Here is a 26,459-nt window from a genome sequence, read left to right on the forward strand (position 1 = left end):
CGATTAGCTGACTGGAGGACCCGCCTGAAACTATTTAGTCATTGTCACCATGTTAACATTTTCTTTCAATATCTTTAACATTTCTCAATTGAAACATGAAAGCATCCTTGATAACTCAACAATACGATAGATGAATGTGAAGGCCATCCGTTTTAATGAATTTAATTTTAATTATTTTTTGACAGCGGAAGGCTGGGGAAGTGCATTGTGTTGTGAGCACGTTAGACTAGTGTTTTAGCTTGTCTGCTGTCAGTGGGCTTTATTCCATTTCAAATTGCCACCAGTTGGCTACAATCCAAATCCAAACGCCACTATCTCTGTTAACCCTTACATACTTTTCGGGTCAAATTTGACCCATTTTGAAACGTGACAGCTTTAAAAACACCACAAATGTCTTTCACCTGGAAATTTGATGGCTAAATATTTTTAAATGTTATACTTTTGTAAAGGTGCTACACATTTTTGTCCATTGAGGCTGTTCCAGGTCAAATTTGACCCGTATATATTGATATGACTTTTTTTAAATTAGTAGTAGTAGTTTTAATAAGATAGAATATGAGGATTTCTTTTTATGATGTAGCAGTGTAGACTGATGGCTCTAATGGTTATACAATAAACATGCAATGATGCAATTATTTCCAATATATATTTGTAGTAACTGACAAACTAAACATTTCTCAAGCATTTTAATGCCAAAACTATCTTAAACTATTGTGTTGTAGCTATTACACAGTTTGATGTGAGACTTGGTTGGTGTCGCTCTCACACTGCACTTGAATCAAGAACAAGTGCCACATGCTGACAACATATCATGTGAGGGTGATCTCAGCACTCCAACTTCCAACTTGTTGATTTGTGTGTTGACAGATATGAATGTTAACTCCAACAACTCAATGTCATCCAACAGTACAAATACCAGACTCAGTCCTTGATGGCTATTGGTGCAGATACAGATATTGCTTAACTAGTCTCTTATTTTAATATGACATCATAATGATGTGTTTAACTTGTCGGTGATGATCATTTGATTTTTTATGAAGAAAAAAATGCAATGGCCTCTATAAATAGGTGGAGCTGCAACCCTGTAAGGAAAACAAACATATATATCTAGAACACGTTAAGGCCACTGGAGTCAACAATGTCTGGAATCAGTTATATCAATTTCACACAAATATCCACTTGATGAATTCCCATAAAGGCACATGAGATTATTAGATATCACATAGCATATCATTTTTTGCATGTGAAAACACAACTTTCCCATGTGCTGTTATCAAAGAATGACACGACACTCAGGAAACACACTGAAGAATCATACATCAATTCAATCAATAACTGAAAGGCAATTGACATTATATGGTTTAACTATAACAAGACATCAGCTGTTTTATTTCTGATGAAGTAGCTGCTTGAGTAGGATTTGTTGTAATAGTAACCAACACTTGCTGTACATTACAACTATTTTGTATTTATTAGCAACTCTTAACCCCCCAGATATACCTATACTACTGTACATTATTTAACAAAACTGCATTAAAGTACCCCCAATCAGTACTTGGACATTTAAGCTTTGCTGTGCAGAATGATGAATGTGCAGTATTTGTTTTCACATTCATTTTACTAAAAGCGGAATTTCCTCACACTCACCATAAATCAGAGTTTCAGGCGTGTACCTATGAGCATGATTTGTGACATCACATCACAACTTGCTTTGAAACCAATCCTGGTCAAGCATGATGTGGAAATTTGAAACCTCTACTGCACATACACTGACAACACACTTTTCAGTGAAGTAGTAGACATCTTATGCCCAGCAGTAAGACTCCAGTTAAAAGGATTTTACAAAAATCATTAGTCATTAGCTTTTAGTAGTTTTAAATGTCTTAAAACAACTAATTGAATACTCCCTCCTCCCCTTCTAAGTGTGCATGAGACCCTGTGATGACCATAAAAGGGTTAGGGTAAGGGGTAAGGGGTTAGGCCCTCTCTAGAGCCAGTGTTTGGTTTGTCCACTCTGGGCTTCTGTAGAAACATGGTGGTGCAGCATGGTGGCGTCTGTGGAAGAGGACCGACTCCCTATGTAGATATAAAGGGTTCATTCTAAGGTAACAAAACACAACAATTCTTATTTTCTACTAATTAAAATATACTTATGAATATTATATACTCTATTTCTGCCAAGTTTGTTCACTAGATGCTAAGAAAAATTGCAAACATTCAGTAACAGCAGAGAATAATAATAAAATAATGAGCATAATAGACCAGTAACAACAGCCAAGTTACAACATAAATACATCAGACGACTGTGTGAGTGAGCAGTAGCTAATCCATCTGAAGCATATTCCTATGCTGTATGTTGAGTCTTCCAAACATGAACTGCTGTATCATGTCAAGCTGTGGGTTTGGAAAATGTGGTGCACTGCCCTAAAACTTGCGCTTTGGTCTGTACTCTTGAGCGAGTCTTTCCTTTGAAGGTGATGGAGGGGGGAAGACCCACAGACATCAAAGTATCGCCCACTGGGTGTGCCCTGCTTTCATGAGTTATCTATAGCAGGGATATTTCAAGGGTTTCAGGCTGTATGGAAGTCTACATTTTACTCTAGACTCAGAAAGTATACACAGAGAGCCCAGAGTGTCTTTATGTGTTTAACTAACACTGCAGGGTTCAACCCCCTTTTGAATATCAGTGTTATTTATATGAACTATTTTCCCTTCTGACTCTTTTTTCCACTTAACTTTACATCATAAACTCTATGTCAATTCAGGTCTTCTTCTCTAAAGAGCTTGTCGTATCTTATTAAAGGTGTTGCTGGCATGAGATCTGACTCAAAGAAAATGATGTGTCAGCATTTTTTAATCAACCCATTTTGGGAACCCTTTAGCATACAGCCTGTAATTTGTGGTGTCATTTCATTGGATGAATCATGAAACACTTGCTGTTTGTTACTCATACTTAAATGTAGATACATAAGAAGACAAGGGACTACCATGTACCTATAGTACAGGGTACAGTACTAACTGAATCGCAGCACTGGTGAATACCCCTGTTGTCTTTTTGGAACATAATCTATATATTCATGCTCCGTCTACATTTTTAGGAGATTTTCTTTAGGAGAAAAGGAGAAGCTCTTTACCTTACTGAATACTGCAGAGTAGCAGCATTGTTATCATCATTTCCCCCCCAACCTTCAGTTTTATTCCCCACTACTGTACCCTGTAAGTACCCAGTATTTACAAAAAAATACTTAGGGTATAATTTAGTTCTCCTTCCCTCTAAAATGCCAAATTGTTACTTCCTCATTCCCCATAGTCCATTTTTCTTCCACTGTGCATACATGTGACTATCAGTAAGAACCAGTAATTCCCTTAAATTACACTGGAAATTGTGGGCTGTATCATAAATTTTCTTAAAGACAACATTTTGTATCATTCCTATGTGGTTTGCTGAAGTATCCTCACTTTAAAAGACTATGAAATGTTGGAATGATAAGTTAAAAATGTGTTGGAATTTAATGTTTTGTATAATGTAGCTTTTAAATGATCAGAATATACCCTCAAGTAACTTTAAAGAAACAAACAGAAGCCAGCATATGTAAGTGATAAGGACACAACAAGGACTTCTGTCAGGACATTTCACAGAACACTTTGATATCAAGTTTTGGCCACTTAACTCTCTTGTTGGTCAATTTTGACCAGGGAGGACAACAGGCATTATAATGAGGCATAATGTCATTTAAATGAGGCCTAGTGACCATAATTTCCTAAACTATGTGTATAACCTGTGGTGATAAATTAGAATGAAGTTGGCTAAAAAGGTCTTACACAAAATTGGGTGATAATTTATACCTTATGTTCTATAAACAGTCAAACCAAACCAGGTCAATTTTGACCCGCGAGGACAAAGGTTGTATGGTCGATGAAAAGACATCAGAAAGGTTTCAAAAGTGTTATGACTAATGAAGGGAAGAGCATGTGTCAGGTTTGTAAAATGTTCTGAGAGTTTGTTTTGTTGAGTCACATTCTCGGGTCAATTTTGACCCGGGAGAACAGGTGGTAACTCAAACATGAGTTATAGTTTTATTTAAATGAGGTATATTGAATTTAATTTCCAAAAATGTGTGTAGAAACCTGTGGTAATAAGTTGGAATGAAGTTAGCTAAAAAGGTCTAACACAGAACTGGGTGATTTCAAACCAGACCAGGTCATTTTTTACACAGGAGGACAAAAAAAACAACAAAAAAACCAGAAAGACAATTGGAAGGCCAACAGAGTACAAATATGAAGTATGTATTCAAATTGTTGTCCATTTTACAAACTTTGTCTCTTCAGTCTGCTAACATAGCATCAAGCTATAGCTCTGTTGCTGTGGTTACCAGGAGATAATCTGAGTATTAAAACTGTGGCTAAATTGTTTAAGTGTTATGTGATTTTACAGCCTCATCCAATCAGAAACAAGTATTTTCTCACAACTAACAACCATACAACTACTTCAGCCTGTCGATTGAGCCACAGGATGAGACTCATTCCTGTATCCAGCCAGTCAGTAACCTATGATTCATGTTTGACTGAACAATGTGACAAAACCTGCAGGTGGTGTGTGAGTAAATGTTCCTAACAATGCTATAAGTGACCCGACTGAACCAGAAATGAGCAACAATGCTGTTTAATCTCTGTTCCGAACACACCCACTACTGCTAATCCACCTTCAAACACCTTTAATTTGTCTTGCTAAAGCTGTGCGATGATGGGGAACGCACAAAAAAACACAAATACATCAAACAGGACCTGCAAGTAGCTGCCTGCTGCTCATAGATAATATACAATATACAGTGTGTGTTTTACAGTTCCCCTGGTGACAACAAATACACTGTATTATTTACTACTGGCTATTGCAAAACTATACAATTGGTGTGTGTGTGACTTAAGTTTTTATACTTTGAGCCTGAGTTCATTTTTACATTAGTCAATGTTCTGAAGCGTTCAGTCATACTCCGTGATCTTCCTCACAATGTTACCGCCATTGTCAGGAATTGTAGATATTAAATGTTCCATTTATTTTCATGTTGGCATAAAAATTGAGATTGAAAGTTCACTCTTGACCCTGAAAACCGCAAAAACGTCTCAATTCTGCAACATCCATTATTCTCTGTGACATGAATACAGCTTTATTTTCTGTATCTATATCAATATGTCCTAGTCATACACGTGATGAGGTTTGGAGATAATCCCTACATCATTTTTCACTGGAACTACTTTCTACCAAAGAAATAATTCCAATAAAAACTGCTGACAGTGATTATAGTGAGGTTGCGTTTGTGAACCTACAATATAAATCTCCACAGTCCTCAGAGTATAGGTTTAAAATAACCTGTCCTCTTCTCATGTATTATTATTATTAGGCTATAATTATTATTGAAGTATGACAAGGTTGAAGGAATCTCTGTGCATCAGCCAACTCAGAGCTCAGAGCTTTGCCTCGACAGACCAGATTGCACATCAGTCACCTCCTCATGAGGATGGGGAAATCGTTTCAATACCCCAAATAATGACCACTATTGCATACTGTAGTTTACATGATGCACAGGGGATTCTATTGGAATTAGGCTACAATTGAACCATATGGTATAAATAAAGAGATTAATCTACCTTGATTTCTATAATGTTTTATGATGTATAATCATATATCCTATAAGAGGCAGTTATTAGCTGAGGTCATGAAATTTAAACATCTTTACTGCTATGATAACGATTTGAAAATGAAGATATGTGGGTTACATTAGAGTAAGAATCTGCTGCATTGCATTAACTGCATCTTCTGACTGCCTCTTTCTATTCCGGTCTCATTGTGTGTGTCTGTGTGTGTGTGTGTGTGTGTGTCACTGAGCTACAACTGTGTCTGTTTTCATATGAAACTGAGCAAGAGGAAACTGTGTGTGTGAGTGTGCAAGCTATATGAAGAAGGTGAGAAACTAGAAACTACATCAGTATATTGAGGAGGTCTTGGGTGGAACACCAGGTATTAAGCTGAACCTGTACTACCTATATGAGCAAGTCATGTAATTGTCTTCATCTCCGGTACAGGCTGCCAGGACTAAGGGTGTGTTACTGTAGAAATGTTAAGTAGGGTGGTGCTTGAAAACTACACAGTGCTCCTTCCCAGGACAAACAGAGGAAAAGGTACTAACCTGTGGATGAAACTGAGGGTACTGAGGGATTGACCCTTCCTCCTCTCACCATCAATGTTCATGAATATCTGTCTTGAACATAAAATGTAAATATTAAAGAAAAGTCCTTAAAAATGACTCCAAATTTATGTAGTAGAACTGTGTTTTTCCTTCTTTTCTATAATCTATTATCACCCCTCAGATTTATCTCATGAGTCTTACAAAGCACTTCAAGTAGCTACAATATAATGCTTCTTATGTATCGACTCATCAGTATTAATAATGATTAAGAATTCTTACATTGTGGTTCTGATACGTTTACGTTACATAAAGAATCAGAATACTTTTTCCACCACTGGCACAGCTGCATACAGTACACCGGCATCGTCAGAACAGTCCAGTAACGTAGATCCTTTTCCTCAACTAACGATTTTAGGTTGAGTCTGACAGAAAACTTCCTGTGGTGAATGAAAAGTGTGATGAAGATAGGAAGAGACAAGAGCAACACGCTAAGAAAAACGTCTCACATTTACTAGAGTCATTTGTGTTTGATGCTAAAGAAAACACCCTTCCAGCTACTGAGACAAATCTGGATGTAGTTAGACCTTCTTTACCAAAATGACGTTTAAAATGAAAGACAATGTGATGACACTCAACAAATGTGATCAGAACACATCAGGTTAAGGTGTTTTACAGTGACCCCACAGGGCAGTAGAACCAAACTAAATTCCAATTGTATTCCAGCCTTGTCATTAAAGGCAGACAGGATTTCTACCTGCAGGCTGGGGTCGACTGTCAAATGACAATGTCAAATTATAAATGAGATTTGGCCTACATAACAGTTTCTGACATGTTATAACAGAGTTGCATTAATGATATCATTGTGTGTGCAATGTTTTATAAGACTTTCTGCAATTTTGTAGGTAAATAATGATAAACTATTCCACCCACAGTGTTGTCTATATGTTGGTTAGGCAACAGTTTACATAATGTAATTTAGAGAATGTCAGAACATGCTATGTGTATAATGTGTGTATGTAGTGTATAAATGTGTTGCTGGTATTAATGTGCTCTTCAAAATAAGGATGTGAGGTTCTGTTTTGACTGTCTTCTCTCTCCTCTGTGTGTGAACCTTGTATGAACTCAATGCCCCTGAAATTCATCTGACTTGCTATTTCTCTGACAACACCCCTTCCCTGTGGCCAGAAGATGGTACTGCACTACAGCAGAGCAGGAAACACTAAAAAAGACATCCTAAATTCACTTTGCCCAGCAACAATTTCACTGTGCAGAATATATAAACAGACCATGAATTAATACATCCTTGTTGTCTGGACAACAGTTGCTGAAAAAGAGGAGAAACTGATATCTCAAATCCTGGACAAATTAAAGCAAAATTATGCATACCAATTAGAGGGGAGATTTTTTTGTGTGGCTGTTCTTACCCTTTATTATGCCTTTCACTGATAACTATTCTACATATTCTTATTAATAAGCTGCAGTAAAATGAACAGAAACCCAAAGACATATTGAACTTTCTCAGGATCAAAGCTGCATTTTAACCGTGAGTCCGTGTAGCAAACACATCAAAACACACTGTCAATGTGCCTCTAAAGCACTGATGCTTCATTCCTCTAGGGCATTGATGCTGTGTGATGTGTATCTACCTCATTTTACATAGTTGTTCAATTTTAAAAAAGACAGAGTGCTCATTTGGCCTCCACATAATAATTCCGTATCAACTTATTGTTCTTTTTTTTTTTTAATGGTCAAAGTTAACATCCTCGAATTGCTTGCTTAACTAATAGTCGAAAATCCAAAACATAATTCATTTTTCAATGACAAAGATAGGTGATGTATGATTTTTTGTTTCAGCTCTGGACTCATCTACTCAAGTTTTTTAGGTTACAGTACATCAGTAAGAATCTTGAATAAAGAGTAAAAACTGTGAGGCCAGAATGTGTATGAAAGTGTTGGCCACTCTTTAACCACACAGTGACCTACCAGCTCAGGTTGATTCGTCACAGAAACTCTGGGATTTACCGTTTCCTTAAATGCTGCAATCGTGAAGATTACAGTAGTGGTTGGGTGAGTTCAGCACAGCAAACACTACTGGAGCTGCTACTTTGTCACAAACAGAAGAGCAAATAAAGAGGAAATAGATCCGAACAGCTGCTACAAAACACCAGGTGAAGACCGTGATTGAATGTGTTTTTTCTTTATTTGCAATAAAAAATAGGTATAAGATCCCCCTTTACAAATATACCAGGGAAATGCAGCATGTTGTGAACCCCGACCCCCGTACAGAGAGCAAGTGACTGCAGTGGAGTCACAAACATTTGGAAGGACAGAATTATACAGAGAAACAGCACATTTACATGAATGCTAATGACGCAGTTACGACCACGACTTTCCAATGAGAAAAAAAAAATCCCAACTTAACGAGGTTAAAGTTAAGCATAAAGTGACTGTAAGACCCAGACTGCTGCTTCCTGTTTAGAGTTACGGTGGCTCGTGACCACTTGGACTGATTTCACTTGGCTCCCACATTTCTTTCACCGCTCATCTTTCCACACATTAACTGTACTCTGTGGAGTTTGTCCTCTATGTGTTTACATTCACTGTTTCTCATCAAAATATAGCGTGTGGATCTCTGAGGCCATTTCATTCCTCAAAACATCTGCAAAGTCCATGTTTTTTGCATATTCTGAAACCTGCATCCATGTTCAAATCCACTTTCTGGCCTGCGTTTTGCTGGCACACTGCTACGTTCCATGGCATGTATCCACTACCAACTGTCAATCAGTGAAATAGCTTAAAACTGTTGGCAAGGAATATGTAATGTACCTGTGTGCATGGATGTACTGTAAGAGTGGGATACTGGACCAATAATGGCGCCCATTCAGTCCTGTAAGAATGGCTCGGTTGGCGCATACCTCAAAAAAACTATGGGGAAAATGCTTTTTTACCGCAATACCTTGAGTAGCCACTGGAGAAAATAGGCTGATGGCTAAGCAGCAGCACCCTATCCAGCCCTTATAATACATCCATGGAGCTATTAGTGGTCAAAAAAATCCAAAAGGTACCTTTAACCCTATCATCTTGTAAATTTGGGTTTTTATTGTGCAATGTTGAACCAATTTTCATCAGTTTCAGGTAGAGCTTTTAACCACTAGGGGCACTAAAGAGCAATGACACAGTCCTGCCAACAACTAGTGATGCCGAGCACCAATGGACACAACTACGTGCCAGTAAAGGAACCAATCAAGTTCAAAAATACCCTACAATATTTTCAAGTGTTTTATGAGGAATGAAAATTACTCGACACAATATATTTGGTAGAAACACGATTTATAAAAATAACTACTTGTTTCCAAGAAAACTCTCACAGGGTACCTTTAAAGCTGGTTAATGGGAGTAATCGCACTACAGCGTCCGTGTAAATGTACTGAGAAAGAAAAGAAGAAATACAGAGAGTGGGGGTGAAATGTTCCTTAAATAAAACATTAAAAAGGCCTCCGAGTTACATTGATATACAGTACATACAAATCACTTAAAGATTTCACCATACACATACACTTAAGGGCATAGCAAAGTGAGAAAAAGAGAGAGAAAACAAACAAAAAACAAAAATACAAAATCAACCCTTATAACTAAGTCTAGAATTGAAGTCCCAGAGATATGCTACAATAGGACAAAGTTCCAGATCAGCTCGATCTGGGAGGATGTATTTTTTCCTAAACGCAACTAACAAGTTGAGCGACTTGGACTTTTTAAAATGTTTATAGTCACACTCGTTCTCAAAATGCTGTAGTTGAGATGGTTTGTAGTGTCAGCGTGGGTGCCTTTCTATTTCGTGGCACCAGCTTTCTTACTTTTCTATCAGGAAAAAAAACAACAACTGAGGTACGTGCGCGGCAACGATGCAACATCTGTGCACATCAAATTTTGGCTCAGTCTGGAAGATTCTAACAAGAGTGAAGCAGCCTGTTTGCAGGTGCACATGCGGATGGGAAAACTAACCTCGTGTGCACCTTTGCCCAAAATGGACTCTGTAAATGTAGCAGGGAGGAAATAAAAAGAAGAAATAAATCCGCCTACTACATACAGCCAGACTAGTACATTCACTTTTCATGTGCACTGCTGTCTCACCAAGTGTTTTTGTTGTTGTTTTTGCTTCATATTTCAGCAGGTGAGGTTTCCATTTGTGTTATTTTGTTTCTGTGCAAACTGTCAGTTGTGAATGCAAGGGGGGAGGGGCGAGAGGGAGGGGGCACACCGCCCTGTTTCAGCGCATGTGAAATACTGCTTAGTTTATGTAGGACATTTCCTCTTGAACCTGCTCACATTGCCTGTGATCACAGGTCTTTTTGTTCCTTCATAACAGAGGGTTACCCGGACATGACCTAAATTCAAAGAAACAGCTTATTTATCTCGGCCTTGAAGGTAGAGATTGAGAGAGGTCACTCATTCAGAAAGGTGTGATGAGAAGATGCAGGTTATGGTGGTGGGTGGGGGTGGGGGGTAACTGGATGTCCCCCGTCACTCTCACCCGAACTGACGTGTGCTCAGTAAAAGGCTGCATGACACGGGAAGGAGTTCATGAACGTCTGAGAGGACGAGCACATGAGGGAGTGTGTAAACACATGTACTAATGGGTGAATGAATGAATGAACTAATGGATTGTTGAACTGCATAGAAGCCCGAGCAATTGTGCTGTTGCTCTTGCCCCCCAGCCTCCAACCCACACAGCAGGACCATCATCGAGGCCTCTTGCGTGTGACGAAGATGAGGACCCTACGGATGGCGATGAGGCGGTCTTTGAGGGAGTTCATGGCCAGGATGGTGAGCTGGGCTCGATTCTCAAGCGGGAGGACGGCAAGCAGCCACCAGGACCAGGCTGGACCACTGGGACTGGCCTGGAAGAGAATGGAGATACCATATTTAGAAAGGCATCACTTCTGCTTTTTAATACAGGAAGCACATGTTCTTCTTCATTGATTTTATGCTAATTTGGACGCAAACTAGTTCCTGAACGGACTGTGCAGACATTTGTTATATCCACACACTTCCACTCTGAGTCTGGGTGTGTGACTCAGACTTGGTGTTTTTCCTGCAGATGTTCTCTTCTTTTTTATTCTTCTCTATTTATTGCTGAAGGTTTTATAGGTTTGGATTAACTGAAATTTGCCAGTGCATTTGAGTCTTTGTCGTGTTGGAGATGTGTTTGTTTCCTGGTATCGCTGCATCAGTCTGAATGGAGTCAAATAAGTGTGAACACAATAATAAACAGGAAACCTGGAGCAGCTGAGGGGCTTTCACAGCTGCCTTGTTTAGTTCAGTTGAATCTAATTCCCTTTGGTGCTGTTTGTTTGGGCACTAATCAGATTCGGTTACAGCTAAAACAGCCGGTACGGTTTGTTGGTGTAATAAACTGTTAAAAACTAGCTGCTGCTGCGCATATATCAACACTACAGAGGTGAGGAGAGAAAAACACATGCTGTTTATTTCACTAGTAACTGTAGTACACTTTATAGATTATTTTACTAATCCACCCTCCTGTGTAGACAAATACACTTTCACACCTACATGAGTTTTATTTGCTGTTAGCTGAGGAAATTCAAGTCCTTTGTAAAAGTTTAAGCCTATCAGCTGTTCTAGAAAAACAAACTCTTTCTTCTCTCACCACCAGATTTTGACCTGAGTGATAGCTCCCAGATGGATTTAGATGATACATTTAGTTGAAATTTTGCTGTGTGAAACCAATCTGAACCAAAGGGAAAACGCAATAAAGTAGCAGCTCATCCACTGTAAACAAACTATAGGTGTGAAAACTCTTTTGTGAGATGATCGGGCTCAGGTTTTTGCATACCTGCGGGTCGGGGTCTTTGCTGGGAAGGTGTCCGAAATGGCTGAGGATCTGGCTCTTCATGTTGTCTTTCAGTGATGTGAACCAGTTGTTGGCTTGCTCGTACACAGAGTCGTGCAGCTTCAGGAGTTCCACCAGCTCCTCTCCTTCCACCTGATAGGAACACACAGATTTATTTGTTAATGTTAACACAAACGATCAAAGTTTGCATCACTGTGTGTTGTTCTATATTATTTATTATCATTATTATTATTATTATTATTCAGCCATGTTTTTTGGCATTTAATTCCTTCATTTTTCAACATAGAAAATTAATTCAAACATTTAAACATTTAGCTCAGTTAGGACTTACGCTCTATTACTTTTCTCATTCATACCCATCAAACTTTCCAAAATATTCAACTTTATTTAAACCTTATTAACAATGGAAGCCAAGTCATTCATTCATTAATATAAACTTCATTCAAGCTTTAAACAGATTGCAACACTCTGGAATTTCTCACGTTGTTGCAACATTTTCATATCACTTATACTTTTTACACAATCACAGCTCATATTGTCACATTAGTATGTATTGCACTGAATGACTCAGAATCTATTACTCACTGGCTGGAGGCCAGGCTTTAATATTTTATCAAAAATCTTCAACGCATGAATCATATTACACCCACAGCTTCCACTCTAACAGCAATATTTAAACATCTAAATGCAGACACGTGCCATCTAATCCTGTGTTTGTGGAGTGCTGCATAAACAGCCTCATTCACTCTGAAACTCCTGGTTGAAAACAGAGATGATGTTGATGAATAAATGATCACAGCTTCTTCTTTTGCCATGTGACTTTTAGTATTTGTTCCTGAGACTGTTTTGGCTTCTTGGCTGAAATTTACCAATGGATTTAAATGTGGGTGTTCGTCTGCACAGAGCTGCGCTGTCACCATAGCTACCTGTGACTCAGTCTCTGCTACGATTGGTGGATTGATGTTAAGCTATTTTTGGCAGTTGGACCTCTGTTACTTTTAACTGTTAATAACCTTTCAGCTGTTTCAGGTTCACTGTTCAAACCTACCTCTATCTCTCTCATTGACACACACACATACACAGTCATTTCAGATTTTCAAAATAAAAGCCTTAAGAGGGTAACTTTATCATCACATGGAAAAATGTCAAAATCAAAGTGCTTGTAGTTCGTACCTCTGCTGAAACATAGATAATTAAAGGAATCTTTATTTTGTATCTTTCACCCCATTCCCAATTCATACTGCTTCAGCTGCTTTTTCATGCATTTTCAATGTTTATCTACTGATTCACGCTTTGTTTAAACCTTAAAATGTTCCACATCTTTCATACATTAGGAGATTTATTCAATGTTCTCATTCATACTAATCAGACCCTTTCCCACTTTTCCAAATCATTTCTCCTTTACTGCTGTTCCATCCAAATTAAAGGCAGCGATCCAGTTTAACATCTTTAGTTTCTTCCTAGTTTCCAATTATAAATATTCATGACTGGAAAAACAATCATTTGAGTGTATAGCCATTAGTATTATCCACCTGTGTGTGTTATTTGTGCAGGAAGAGAACAGTTTTTCCCCTGTGGAAGGACTGAATTTCCACTGCTGAGCTCTCACAGCTCAAAACATTTGCTTGACTCAGCATGATGGAAAAGGTCTTAAATGACATCCTGTAACACACTCATGCATACATCCTGTCGAACCCACCTTCTTGTCTTCCAGGTATTCTATCTTGGCAGTGTGGTAGCCGTCTCTCTGGCCGTGGCTGAGAACCTTGAAGCGTGACACGCCGATGGTGTCGACCACCGAGCGACCGTCGGGAAAAAACTTAACATCTCGCACCTGAAAGAAGAAGATTGATTCAACTCATTTACGTCATGTTTGACATCATACAGCAGAATAAGAAGAACACACACACACACACATACCTGCAGCATACAGCCGTAGTCAGCAAAACCTTTGAGCTCATCGGCTATGCACATTCCGAACTGCTTGGTGCCGGTCTCCATGGAGCGTCGGATCATGAGGCGGTAACGCGGCTCAAACACATGCAGCGGACAGGGAATGGTGGGGAAGGCCATGGTGCACACGAAGATAGGCACTTCCTGGTTCAAGCTGCAAGAGATGAGTGAGGAGGTTGTTAAGGCGGTTGTGTGTTTGTGGACATTTTTAGAAATCCATATGTAACAGTTTTACACTTTAGTAGGCTTAAGGTTGTTAAAATCCTTATTACACACAGTCTCACAATATTATCATCTTTTACACCTCTTCACTGAAGCTATATGATGTTTATACAGCAACACATTCATAACTGTTTATCTACACCTCTCCATCCACTGGAAATAATCTAGATGTCTAGCACATCATTCTACTATTATTATGATACATTTGGTTATTGATATTTAAATCAATAATAATGATTATTTTCCATAATTTCAATCAAGGAGGAAGAAGAAGGAGGAAGAAGGAGGAGAAGAAGAAAAAGCAGAAGAAGAAGAAGTTTTTTTATTTTTACATAAGGAGAATTTTAGCTTCAGCATCTAGCAGACCTAACAACCTGACTGACAGAATGAAATGTCTCCATCTGTGACAGTTCAGTGATGGTGGAGTTCTGGTTACAGTGTGATTTAACATTTTAAAACAAGATTTTACCAGCTGATAACTGCCTGAACAGACATCCGGAGAGTTAAAAGAGCTACAGGATGAAATGCGAGGAGGATTTCTACAGTTTTCCTCCCACAGACACACACAGATGGAGAGACTTCCTCCAGCAGGTCAGTGAACCTGTTAGTTGCTGAAGCTAAAACTGTCTCTATCAGCGTACATTTCAATCATGAGGGTGGACGCTCTGTGCGGATCCCACTCACACAAGGATGGGGGCTAGGGAGGGTGGGCGTTAACATTCTATCATTTATAGATAGATAGATAAATAGATATAGGAAACGTAGAGTGATCCCAAATGATCCACTCTACGTCAGCACCTATTCAGAGCTGATTTTCAACAGCAGATGACAAATTGAAACATTTTCAACCCATGAAATGCTGATTTTTATCAATTTGGTGACAATATCAATATTTACACCAGTATTAATGTGTTTCATTGCAGTACAGTCATAAAAACATGTTAAAGTATGCAGCACCTGTTTAAATAGAAGTACAAAACATAAAGAAAAAGGTGCTGAAAAAACAAGATCTGTACTAGATGGATTTAAGATATTATTAAGCTGTAATTAAAAGTTCAGACATTTTTGTAAATAAAAAAAGACTGTTAAATTAATTGTGTTTTAATTGTGTGCGTTTTCATGGATGTGAACTTACTTGGACAGCTCTTTCATCTCCTCCTCACTGATCATCTTCCTTTCTTCCAGTTCGTCTCCAAGGTAACGCTGCAGCACTTCCTCCATCAGCAGGGTCTTGTTGTAACCCCTGGTGGCCAGATACTGCAATGACACCAGACACGCGCTATTGTTATTTACAAACCCTTCAAAAGTCACAAAGGTAGCAACATTAAAACCTGTTCAGTGTGTGTACCTCGGACAGATTCTCCTTGCACAGAGGGCAGTTGGGATTGTGGTCCAGGCAGCGCTCCAGACATTTGAGGCAGAAGGTGTGTCCGCAGGGTGTGGCTACTGGCTCATAGAACAATCTGGAGGAGAAAACAACCAAAAAACACACAGCCAAGTGTTATCATGCTGCACCTGTTAACACTAAATACTGTTAATATCAAAAGTTGATACATTTAGATGGCACTGTATTAGTTTATTACTTTTGGTCAAAAGTGTTAAAAACCAGTGTGTGTTGCTATGTAATCGTGCAGTTTGTGTGTGTGTGTGGTCACCTCATGCAGAGCGAACACTCCAAGTCTCCACTGTCCAACAGGTCAGCAGGAACCACCCTGCCTCCACACACCGTGGCCGTCTGAATGCCGCTTGCCCCATCTGCACCAAACAAACATCATCACATCATCAGCATACAGGTTTATCTGTGTTAGTGTTCAAGTTAGACTTTATGTACAGAGGACAGAGAGCAGAATTCTACTTCAAGCTGTTAATTAATCTCCCTCTCTACACGCCAGCAAAACACATAGCAGCTTCATTATCATGTTCTGTATTTCAATGGAAGAAAACATTAAGATTAAGAATCCTTTATTGTTTATAAGCATTAACCTTGACACAATTATATCATGCAATTATTTCAGAAAAGTTTGCTGTCCACACGAATGATCCCAAGCCAACTGTAACAACAAATATTACATGAATCATACAAACCTGAATCATTTTAATTATATTTATTCAACTTTAATTAATGTATCTAATATGATGTATTTAGCATTGACTAAAAAAGCTCCTCTGACAGAGAACATAAAAGTAGGTTCAGTGCAGAGAGGCGGACTGCATGATGACACATCGTTGGGCTATCTGAGCCAACTGTGGGATCAGGATGTCTCCATTAACTTAATAACAGCATTTATGATGAGAGGCAGATGTGGGTAAAATAAAATTATTTGGGGCGCACAGTGTGAGAGAATTCAGATACCCAGATTAAATAAAATAAAAGATAGATTCACTGAACTCTGGCATGCCCAAATTAAAAGGTTACTTCTAGTTCTTATTGTTGTTGATAATTCCCACATTACTCAAAAGCAGCATGAAAATCTGACAATAAATATACAGTACAAGTCAAACGTTTGTCACTTTCTCAATATAGTGAATGCAAAGGTGTGTCTAAACTTTTGACTGTTACTGTACTGAAATTAGACCAGAAATGTTCCCATTTTGACAAACAGGTTTACAGTTAACCATGAGTACTTCTTAAATATTATCACCTATTATCTAATTATAAAACTTTAAACTTGGCTACATGGTTCAATATAAAGTAACCCTAAGTGAGGTGAACAACCTACCAGCTCTGAGCAGTTTGGAGGGGGTGTTCAAGATTGCCAATGGTCCGTCTCCGCTGTGTTTCCTCTTAAGGCCACCGGGCGGCGCCGGCAGTGCAGCCAGAACATCGCTCAGGCTCTTGGTGCTTTCTTCCCCAGCAGGACACTCAGGTTTACCAGGAGACAGAGCGGAGAGTCTGGAGGATGTGTCGTCCACTGGAGCGCTTTTAGTCACACTGAACTCCGAGTCCTGGAGACGGGGGGGTGGAGATGAGTGAGCATGTGGGTCACACTTTGCTCCATGCCTCTTAGTTCAAAATGTTGATACAAAAATGCCAACTGTGGTGGAAATTTAATCTACTGTATATTATATATTCTGTAATAAGGTGCACTGCAGCTTTACATCTCATGTGAAATCCCATCATAGTCCATCGCAGACTACTAATCATTGTTATATAAGCAGTTGCATAGAGTTTGTGTGTTTTGTGTGCAGTACCTGTGAAGAGGATCCAGGTCTCTGCGTGAGTGGCCTCAGGGACCTGAGCAAGGCAGGAGGTTTAATGAGGCGAGTGGCCAACCCCCCCTGCAGAGGGTGCACCGGCGTTGGCAGGTCCTCGTTCTCGAACACGGAGTGGAACAGCTCACTGAGAACCTGCAGGGAGAAACAAACCAGGCCATTGATTAATGTTCACAACCCACACACATAGATGAGCTGACAGTGGTCATCATCTTCTCTTTGACATGGATGAGTGCGACTGTGTGTGGAGCATTATTATGATATTTTGGGGAGTCTCCTCTTACCTTCTGTGCCTCCAGTTTGACTTTGGTCCAGTCGGGTTTGAGCGCCAAACACATGAAATACTCCTGTAAGGCCTCATCATTCCGACCTCCTTTACTCAGCGCTGTGGCTTTCACATAGTGAGCCTGAAACAAGGAGAAATTGTGAGTCAGTATAATTAATCCAATCCAGTATTTCATTATCGTCATTGTTGCCACTTGTTATGGATCACAGCTGTTAAGGTGTTTTGTGATGGATCAGCATCTTTATTATTGAAATGTAATGATAGAAACCATCTTCAAACAAAGTGTACTGCCTTAATGTTTTTTTTTTTAAAAGCCTTTACTATATGGTATTTGATATGTTTGTTGATATTTGCATATTATATATTATCTGTCAATGTAAGTAATGTTATGTAACTGTCATGCCAATAAAGCTTATTTGAATTAAATACTGATGGTTATTTTATTAAACAGAGAATATTTCTTTTTAAAATGTGGCTGTTCATTATGTATACGCTGGTATTCAACTCTTAACTATGCATATGTACAATTATATTTACAGTGTATTGTTACTACTAAATAATGAAAAATACAAATAATGCTTTAAAACTACTATTTAAAACACAAATATTATTTCGCATTTATTTATTTATTGTGATTCGGACTCACCTGTAGCCCAGTCAGCAGTTTTTCAATATCTCCATTTGTCTGTTCACTTTGTATGAGTAATATACAGTACTACAAATGATGTCTTATGTTATATTGTCACTCTTTGCCCTGCTGGTTCACTCACCTTTGTCCAGAGAGGTTTGATCCTACAGATGCTGTTGGCATCCTGCACTGCCTGGCTGAAGTTCCTCATCTCCATGTGCAGCTCCGCCCGCTGGCACAACAATCTGCCTGAAGAGGGCACTGCACACCACAGGGAGAAACAAACACACACACACACACACATCAGGTCAGTGGACAGGCCTCTGGGGGATGGGATGCTTTTTTTCTAGGTCTAACAGAAGTAGGGCAGCACTGTAACATGTGGCATGAGACCTAGTTCACGTGTAAGAATGCAGCATGCAGTGATATTAAATGACGTCAGATGTGTTAATAGATGATTACCAGATGTTTTGTTTGTTATGCAGGCACAGCATGATCCTATTCTCAAACAGGTGTGTCTCTTTCATTCATTGTACAAGTAGTCTATGTACCCAATTTGGATGTGGGCACATTTTCATCAATTGGCTATCATGTATAGTGCGTCTTCATGTTCTTGGTGAGCTGAAGACAATTTTATTTTATAAAAGATATATTTAACTCTATTCTATTAAAAAGTTATTACGCTTTAACTTGATGCTGCTGGTATTTTGCAAGAGTAGGTGTCACTTTATTCAGCTTCCAAAAGCGTTAGTCATACTACTAAACTTATATAACCACTCTTGCACAGTCAGGTTTTTTATATCAGTTTTTTCCACCTCATTGACAAGTATACGAGCCTCACTGATTTACTTTCCAAGCCATTTTTCTAGAAGACTGAATTTCTCAATCCCCCCTCCCAAATAAAATGAACAGAGGGAGGAGGTGAAGCTGCGTGCCCTGAGCTTAGTCAGCTGACAGCCGAGCATACGCACATCAGCAGAACCACACAATATTTACTTGACCCCAAACAAATACTGTGCTATGATCAAACTCTTGACAGCAACAGAGTGATGGAGGCTAAGGCTAAATCTCATTTTGTATTTCTTATCTATATGAAGGGCTGTATTAGTAAAAGAGAAAAAACGATTAGCCTCAGTCTGCTATCAAGATGCTATAAAAGTTTCTAACTTCCTTCCACTCAGAAAACAGGACTGCTATTAAAATAAACAGCACTTAACAAAGTCATAAGCCTATCAGAACTGATAGGAATGAAGAATTCATACACCATTAGGGGTGTCACAATAAAGTATATATTTACTTGTCTTGATACAATCCAGCGAGTCATGTTATTTTTCTCTGAACCAGGGGTGTCAAACACAGAACCGGCCCGCAAAGGGGTATAATCTGGCCCACTGGATAAGTTTGTAAAGTATGTAAATACAACAATGAACCCTAACCCTTGAAACTCATTTTTCTTGAGACATCTCCATATGATTTGTAAACAGATGGTGTATTACAGCAAATACATTATACATAATTTGTAGGTTATTTACAGTGGTTTTACTTGTCCGGCCCACTTGAGATCAAATGTATGAATGTGGCCCTTGAACTAAAATGAGTTTGACCCTCCTGCTCTAAATAAACAAGTTGATAAATCACCCCTCAATCACGTGTCAATAGTCACGTCAGTGTCAATAGTCACGTCAGTGGAAGAGCAATGTCCAATATTTGTAGCTTTCCTCCCAAACACAACAGAGTTGCTGTGTGTTCAGAGCAGAGCTTCTCAAACAGAGAATAAAGAGTTAAGTAAACCACACCGTGTAATAGTCTAACAGGATAAAGGGTGACATATGTTGTACTGATTGTAAATCCCATTGTAGGTAAGTGTGTGATACTGGTCTATATCAATAAAATTGGATTTGATGTAACAGTTATTGATAAGACACCAGGAGCTGTGTTAATGTGTCTGGGTGAGATCTGAACAGCCTCTGTTCATCACCTCCATGACTGATTAAAAGCATTTTAAATGCCTCCAAACAGAGTCATCAGCTGCTCCTTTTCTGATCCTGACAACTGTTACTGAAATAAAGCCAAAGTCACGGTTGCTGCCAAAAGCTACAGTCACGTACAAATAATTAAGACCTATGTGTAATTCCATCAAACTGACTTGCTCAACGTTTAAGTTTGCGGTCCAGCTGACGCTTCAGAACACAGCACCTTGACTCTCAGGTGCTTTGGCTCGAACTGAGCGGATAATCTCTCGGCTTGCCGGAGATCTTTCTCAGGGTCGAGCATCACTATTTGAAACCAGCTGTCGTCCACTGACTCTCAGGAGAAGGTTGGAGTTTTGAATTGAGGGCAACGTGGCTTGTGTATTTAAAAGTATTTGAAAAGGCTTGATGGGATATGATTTGGACCGACAACACTTTGGATCACATATCAGCCAACCACTACAGTTATAATACCAGTGTTACACTAGTCGTGTTGAGTCCAAACCTACCTATGCATCTGCTGATCATTATAAATAAACTACCAGCCGTCTGTTCTTCCGGCTGGTTTGTGTAACCTTTTGGGAAGCTGCCACGATATTCAAAAATACATTAAAATGGCTCAGAGACATAACGCTGTGCTGTTTTTCTGTGTATTTATGAATCACGTTACAACCCCGCAGTCACTGGAGGAAGATGAAAAATAAGCTCCGACCATTCCGGAGATGAACAAGAGGACGTGGGGTTTTGTTCACACAGTCATCGATGAAGGATGAAAGCGTTGGTTAAAGAGGGAAAAAAAGTACATATTGGTGCAATATAGAGTAATAAGTGGAACTGCACGCTGTTTTAAGGTATTCCAAAAAGGAAAAGAAAAGAGGCCTGTGAGTTCAGCCCTGACACATTTTTACGAGTGGAACGTTTTCAAAAGGGGAGGAGCAGGTAAAATTACACAGACATTGTTTGTCGATACTCAAAAAGGACTAAACAGATTTCAACAAACAGGTGGGGAAGTTGTTAGCTTCTCCCCCGGGTGTCTTGGCTGCACCTACCAGCTGCAGGTACGCCGCTATCTTCTAGACGAGAAAGACTGCGGCTGACTCACCGGCTTAGAAAAAAAAAACTTAGTGGAAAAATAAGTCTATATAACGAGTATGAAGCCGCATTATTACTATTATTGCTACCATAAAACTGCATTAGAGGCCAAGAGTGATAAAAAAGGAGAAAGCGGATCTCAAATTGGATGTGGTTTGGCAGAAAATGTGGATGACCTACATCCTCATTTAGTCTCTCGATAGAAATGTACAGAACATATTTGATAATAGGAAGAGAAAGTAAGTCAGCAGACAGAAGCAGGTTCTGTTAATGTCTTTCCACCATGTGTTTGCTCTGTTCATATATTTGGTTTAGTCTGTTAAAAAAGGCATTTGCATGTTTCTCTCTCTTAAATAAACACTTTGTTTATAATTCATTAACTGTATAAATTATTTGTTTTTTTTAACAGACTAAACCAAAATTGTTTTTTAAATAGGTGTGTTACATAGCACAGCAATTACTCCCTCTCTCTCACACACACACCCATCAGTGCATCATTATATCACCTCATTGTGTAAATGCAGTACATAAGAGATAGGGCACCAGTAAGCACCCTCTTTTTTTGCGTAACAGAGAGGAAGGGGTTAAATAACAGCTTTATTTCTGCTGATATCATGAGCCTATTACACTCATAATGTATCATAGATACCAGAAGGCCTCCTGATGCATTTGTTGGGGAAACACTGACTGGCAGTGAAAGAGCTGTGAAGGCACTCCATCCTCCAGTCACCCACAATCCTTCCACCAGACAGACCGTGTGAATCAGTGTTGATCCAGGAAGGGAAATATCTGAAAAGGTGCCATTTGAAGGCTCAAAAATGACAACTTCACCGTCAATTTGTCAGTTTCTTATACCGACGTGAGTGTGAACACCTCAATCACCGTGCTGGCCCTGACACTGGCAGTGTTACTGCCGTTTAAGTTATTCAAGGAAATTAGGAAATTGACTTATAATGCATCTCTGATATGTAGGCCTGAGGTTGGGAGGTCGGTCGGGTTCGTCTTTCTCTTGATGATTCAAACTGTGCAACTAGAGACTTGCCCTGGCTGACGATTAATGAGACACACTGGCAACCTTTATGTAAAAGATCCAAATGACACAGAACATCCTGTAATTGGTCACAGTGGTTGCAGTGAAACTGAGCCAACTAGTGACTTTAAAGTGTAAGAAAGCAGCTGTTTTGCAACTGTGGTAAAGCAACAGTTACAGTGGATCCAGCATAATTCTGTCCTGAATGTTACCCAACACATTATATAGTAGCAGCTTATGAAACGCCACTAGTGGGGGGAGGAGGGGTTACAGCTTAGTCCAACTCAAGTCTGTTGCAACTATGATGCATACAGAATCTTGTGCACTTTGTCTTTGTGAATAAATAACTAAACACATTTATTAGTGCAGAGAGGCTTCACACAACTGCACTATGAAGACATTACACCACAGCACAATATAAATAGAAAACGTGTCACTGGAAAGCAGAAGTTCCCTATGTGTGCTGTTCATATAATGACCTGACCTCTCTCGAGGCGCCACCTGTCGGTGACACCGGGAAGCTAAACAAAGAAAAGTAGGTCACCTGAACAAAAAAAACTACAATTTTCATAAGAAGTTCTCACATTGTTTCTTTTTCTTGGCATACAAGAATGTTGTCTTTTCTTACCTAAATCCACTGCTGCATTGAACTTCTCCAAAGCATCCGTGAGGCTTTGTTTCTCCCACAAAACCTCCGCCTCTATCCAGTATTTCCTAGATTTACTCTCAGTTGCAAACAATTTATCCAACAGGCCGCTGAGAACCACATTTATCCTCCGGCCGTTCGGCAGTCCGTCATTTTTGTTCAACTTTTGTTTGCAGTGTATACAGTCTTTGACAGAGTCTGCTTCCAAGCAGCGTTTGCAGAAAGTGTGTCCGCACTCCACGGTGGTGGGCTCATGGAGGAGACACTTGCAGAGGCGACAGGAGAATAAATCCAGTGCTTCATCCTCTATACACTCAACATCACTTTCAACCCCATCTCCCCCATTACTGCTTTTGACTTGTGAGTTCAAGGATATGCCCAGCTCTTTCTCGCGGAGAGTGTGGGCGATGGTTTCCACCAGCAAGGGAAGCTCCTGCGGGCGTAATTTGCCCAGGCTGGCCGCTAAGCAATACGAGTCCAGCGCCTCAGATATTCGGCCGGCGCGGGCCAGAGAGTCAGCCTTTCTGAGACACAAGCCCCTGTCCGGCTGCTGGAGGTCTGCGAGCTGGGAGCTGTAGATCTCCACAGCCAGGTTAAAATCTCCAGCCCTACTTGCCTCCTCTGCCACCTCCAGCATTTCGGGGCATATCCCCGAAGCCCCGGGGTTGGAGAGCGGGTGGACGAATAGCTCGCCCTGGTGAGACCTCACACCCGTCTCCATCTCTTCTTTGATATCAGACGGCTGTTCACTGAGAGTCTGGGAAAGGCGCACCTACCTCTCCACGCTGTTCAGTAAACATGTCGCAATATAACGCTAACTATCATTTAACGACTTTCTGTAAAACCAATCATACACTTGTACATGACACCGACCGCTCGCCATTGGAAGTAGGTGAAGATTACAAACCCCAAAAAACTAAAAATCCTGTTTACTTTAGCTTCCTCGTTCAAAAGTCCCACAGTCAGCTATGGCCAATAAAGGCACCGGCGGATGCGCTTAAACCTGTAAACACCGGCTACTGCACCGCGGAGGCAGGAGGTCGGGTTTATTTACCTCCGCTTGTCAGCCCCCTCGCTCCCCGGTAAAAGAGCCAGAAGGCGGTCTGTTTGCCTAGAAACTTCACAGATAATGATGTTTCCAAGAAAACACTTAAAAAATGACTCTATAGCATGTTTAACGTTAGTCGAGCAACGGTGGGTTAAAAAATCCTCCGGGCTTAGTAAGTAAGAAGCTTAATATCCATTTGGTCTCGCTGTTACGATACTAACGTTATGTCAACTCAAAAAAAGCACAAGTTTAGGTTTTGAAGTGGCTCACAGTACATGACGGTTGAGGATAAATCTGATATATATCTTGGCTACAGTAAGTCTCAGCTAATTGTCGCGGCTGTTGTTTTTATGTAAGAGTGAAGCCGTGCTAGCTAACGTAACAGCGGGTTAACATACTAACACTGACTCCCCCTTTCGCCGCTCGTCCCGCTCAACAGACGAACTCTTGTATATCCAAAATCCGTATCTTTGATCGACTCCGAATACCTTGTCCTTCTCTTCAGAAAACGACTAACCCGTCGTTGAAAATAAACTCCCCCCGCAGGAGTAGTGAGTCCTGGTCGCTAGCCAGCTAGCTCGAGCAGCTAAAGGTGGGTTACTTCTCTGAATTTCTTCTACAATTGGCCAGAGCAAGCGCATGGCGTCACGTGACTCACGAGGCGGCCTCCTATTGGTCACTTATCTGGCTCACTTATATAACGCGATGATATTGTATAACCTTTCACTGCCGATGCTGAATGACAGCTGTATCAAAACAAGAACCCAGTTGTTGCTTTTTAACTACATTTAATGTGTGACATTGTAATAAGACACCTACATGTGAAATATGAAGGCCCACCGATCTCTGTTTGAGTTGAATTATTACTTTTTCTAAGTTCTGGCTTCATGGGATTGATTGTGGGTTTTATGTAATGGTTTTTATATAAGCAGCCTTCCGGGTCATGTTTTCTGGAGTCAAAAATGCTGAATATTTATCATGCAGCACTCCTCTCATTTTGAACTAAAATGAAGGGGAAACTTGGATCTAGACGTCTGGGTTTTCGATCAAAGTTACATTTTCTAGAGACTTCTACTTATGCAACTGTGACCCAATTTAAAGTAAGGGGATCACTGTAAGAAGGTGGATCCTGTGAAAGGAACTGGAGGCAGAGGTGATTCTACTGGGGGGGCGGGGGGGCAGGGAGGCTTCACAAGCAGATAACTGCCTGAGGCACCCAAAGGGCCCATAATAGCTCTGGGTATACTGTGATGGTTAAATATAATGCTTACAAATGTTCCTATAAAGAATCATATTGCTCATACTCAAAAGAGATTTTTTTAACATAGCCAATATAACCACCTTGGCAAAAAACAAGGTAAATTATTGCATCCATTGTAAGCAGTATTCCCCTCAATGCCAGCAACAATCTCCATTAGGAAAAGGCTGAGAATGAAACACAAATAACGTCACCATGCCTGGGTTTGCCAAGAAGCCCAAAACTCTAAATCCACCCAGCTTGCTCCCCCTTTCACCAAAACGACGCTCTATAATCTCTCTGTAGACCTGTGTCCTAGTTCCATTCTCCGTACTAACCCAGTGTTGTGTATGTGGTGCGAACACACTGGAAATGTGGTTCAAGATGTCAGTAGCTTATATGCGTACTAAATTAGCTTGATTTTTGAGTGTGTTGTTGATGGACACACCAATGCAATCTATATGATAAATTAAGGATTTTATTAGGGCTGCATCTAACAATTAGTTTCGTGATTAACCGATTAGTCATTTGGTCAATTAAATGTCAGAAAAAATTGAGAAATGTCAATCACTGTGTCCCAAAGCCAGCCTAAACGGCAATCTAAATGTCTTGTTTTGTTCTAACCAACAATCCACAACCCAAAGATATTCAGCTCACTGTCATAGAGGACTAAAGAAACCAGAACATATTCACACTGGAGAAGCTGGAACCAATTGATGAATGAAATTGGTCAAATTGTTGGTGATTAATTTAGTAGTTGTCAATTAAAGAATGAACTGACTAATCATTGCAGCTCATCATTTGATAGAGTTTGTGATTGGAACACAATATATAGGACAATGTATAGAGTAGCTTAGAGTACATTGTAACATCCCCACTTCACAAGTGATGAGGAAAACAAAAGTTGTGTGGTCAATTGGACGACAACAGGAAATCTTCCTGTCCTCCAGGTCAAAAAAATGACCCTGTCTGGTTTGACTGTTTATAAAGCATAATATATAAATTATCACCCAATTTTGTTTTAGACCTTTTTAGCCAACTTCATTCCAACCTATTATCACAAGTCTTACACATATTTGT

The 26,459-nt window shown here is 39.7% G+C and overlaps 1 protein-coding gene across 1 annotated transcript; it reads right to left on the reverse strand.

The window, feature by feature from the left end:
• Nucleotides 1-8,366: 8,366 nt before the first annotated feature.
• LOC128368448 (LON peptidase N-terminal domain and RING finger protein 2-like) lies at nucleotides 8,367-24,739 on the reverse strand. The gene is made up of 12 exons (XM_053329269.1): nucleotides 23,077-24,739; nucleotides 18,499-18,617; nucleotides 17,727-17,849; nucleotides 17,422-17,577; nucleotides 16,950-17,175; nucleotides 15,885-15,984; nucleotides 15,578-15,692; nucleotides 15,365-15,486; nucleotides 13,975-14,161; nucleotides 13,754-13,888; nucleotides 12,037-12,186; nucleotides 8,367-11,083 (listed from the first exon to the last, which is right to left on the reverse strand). Exons 1-12 carry the CDS (start codon nucleotides 23,813-23,815, stop codon nucleotides 10,925-10,927), a joined length of 2,331 nt encoding a protein of 776 aa, XP_053185244.1. The 5' UTR covers nucleotides 23,816-24,739; the 3' UTR covers nucleotides 8,367-10,924.
• Nucleotides 24,740-26,459: the final 1,720 nt, after the last annotated feature.

The sequence above is a fragment of the Scomber japonicus genome, chromosome 11 (genome assembly GCF_027409825.1).
Source record: "Scomber japonicus isolate fScoJap1 chromosome 11, fScoJap1.pri, whole genome shotgun sequence".
In the NCBI taxonomy this organism is placed as follows: domain Eukaryota; kingdom Metazoa; phylum Chordata; class Actinopteri; order Scombriformes; family Scombridae; genus Scomber; species Scomber japonicus.

Coding starts and splice junctions, on each gene's coding strand:
- LOC128368448 (XM_053329269.1), bottom strand. CDS start 23,815: ATGGAGACGGGTGTGAGGTCTCACCAGGGCGAGCTATTCGTCCACCCG. Junction 13,889..13,974: donor ACTACGGCTGTATGCTGCAG/GTATGTGTGTGT, acceptor TTCTTCTTTCAG/GTGCGAGATGTTAAGTTTTT. Junction 11,084..12,036: donor GCAAAGACCCCGACCCGCAG/GTATGCAAAAAC, acceptor ATTCTCTTCCAG/GCCAGTCCCAGTGGTCCAGC.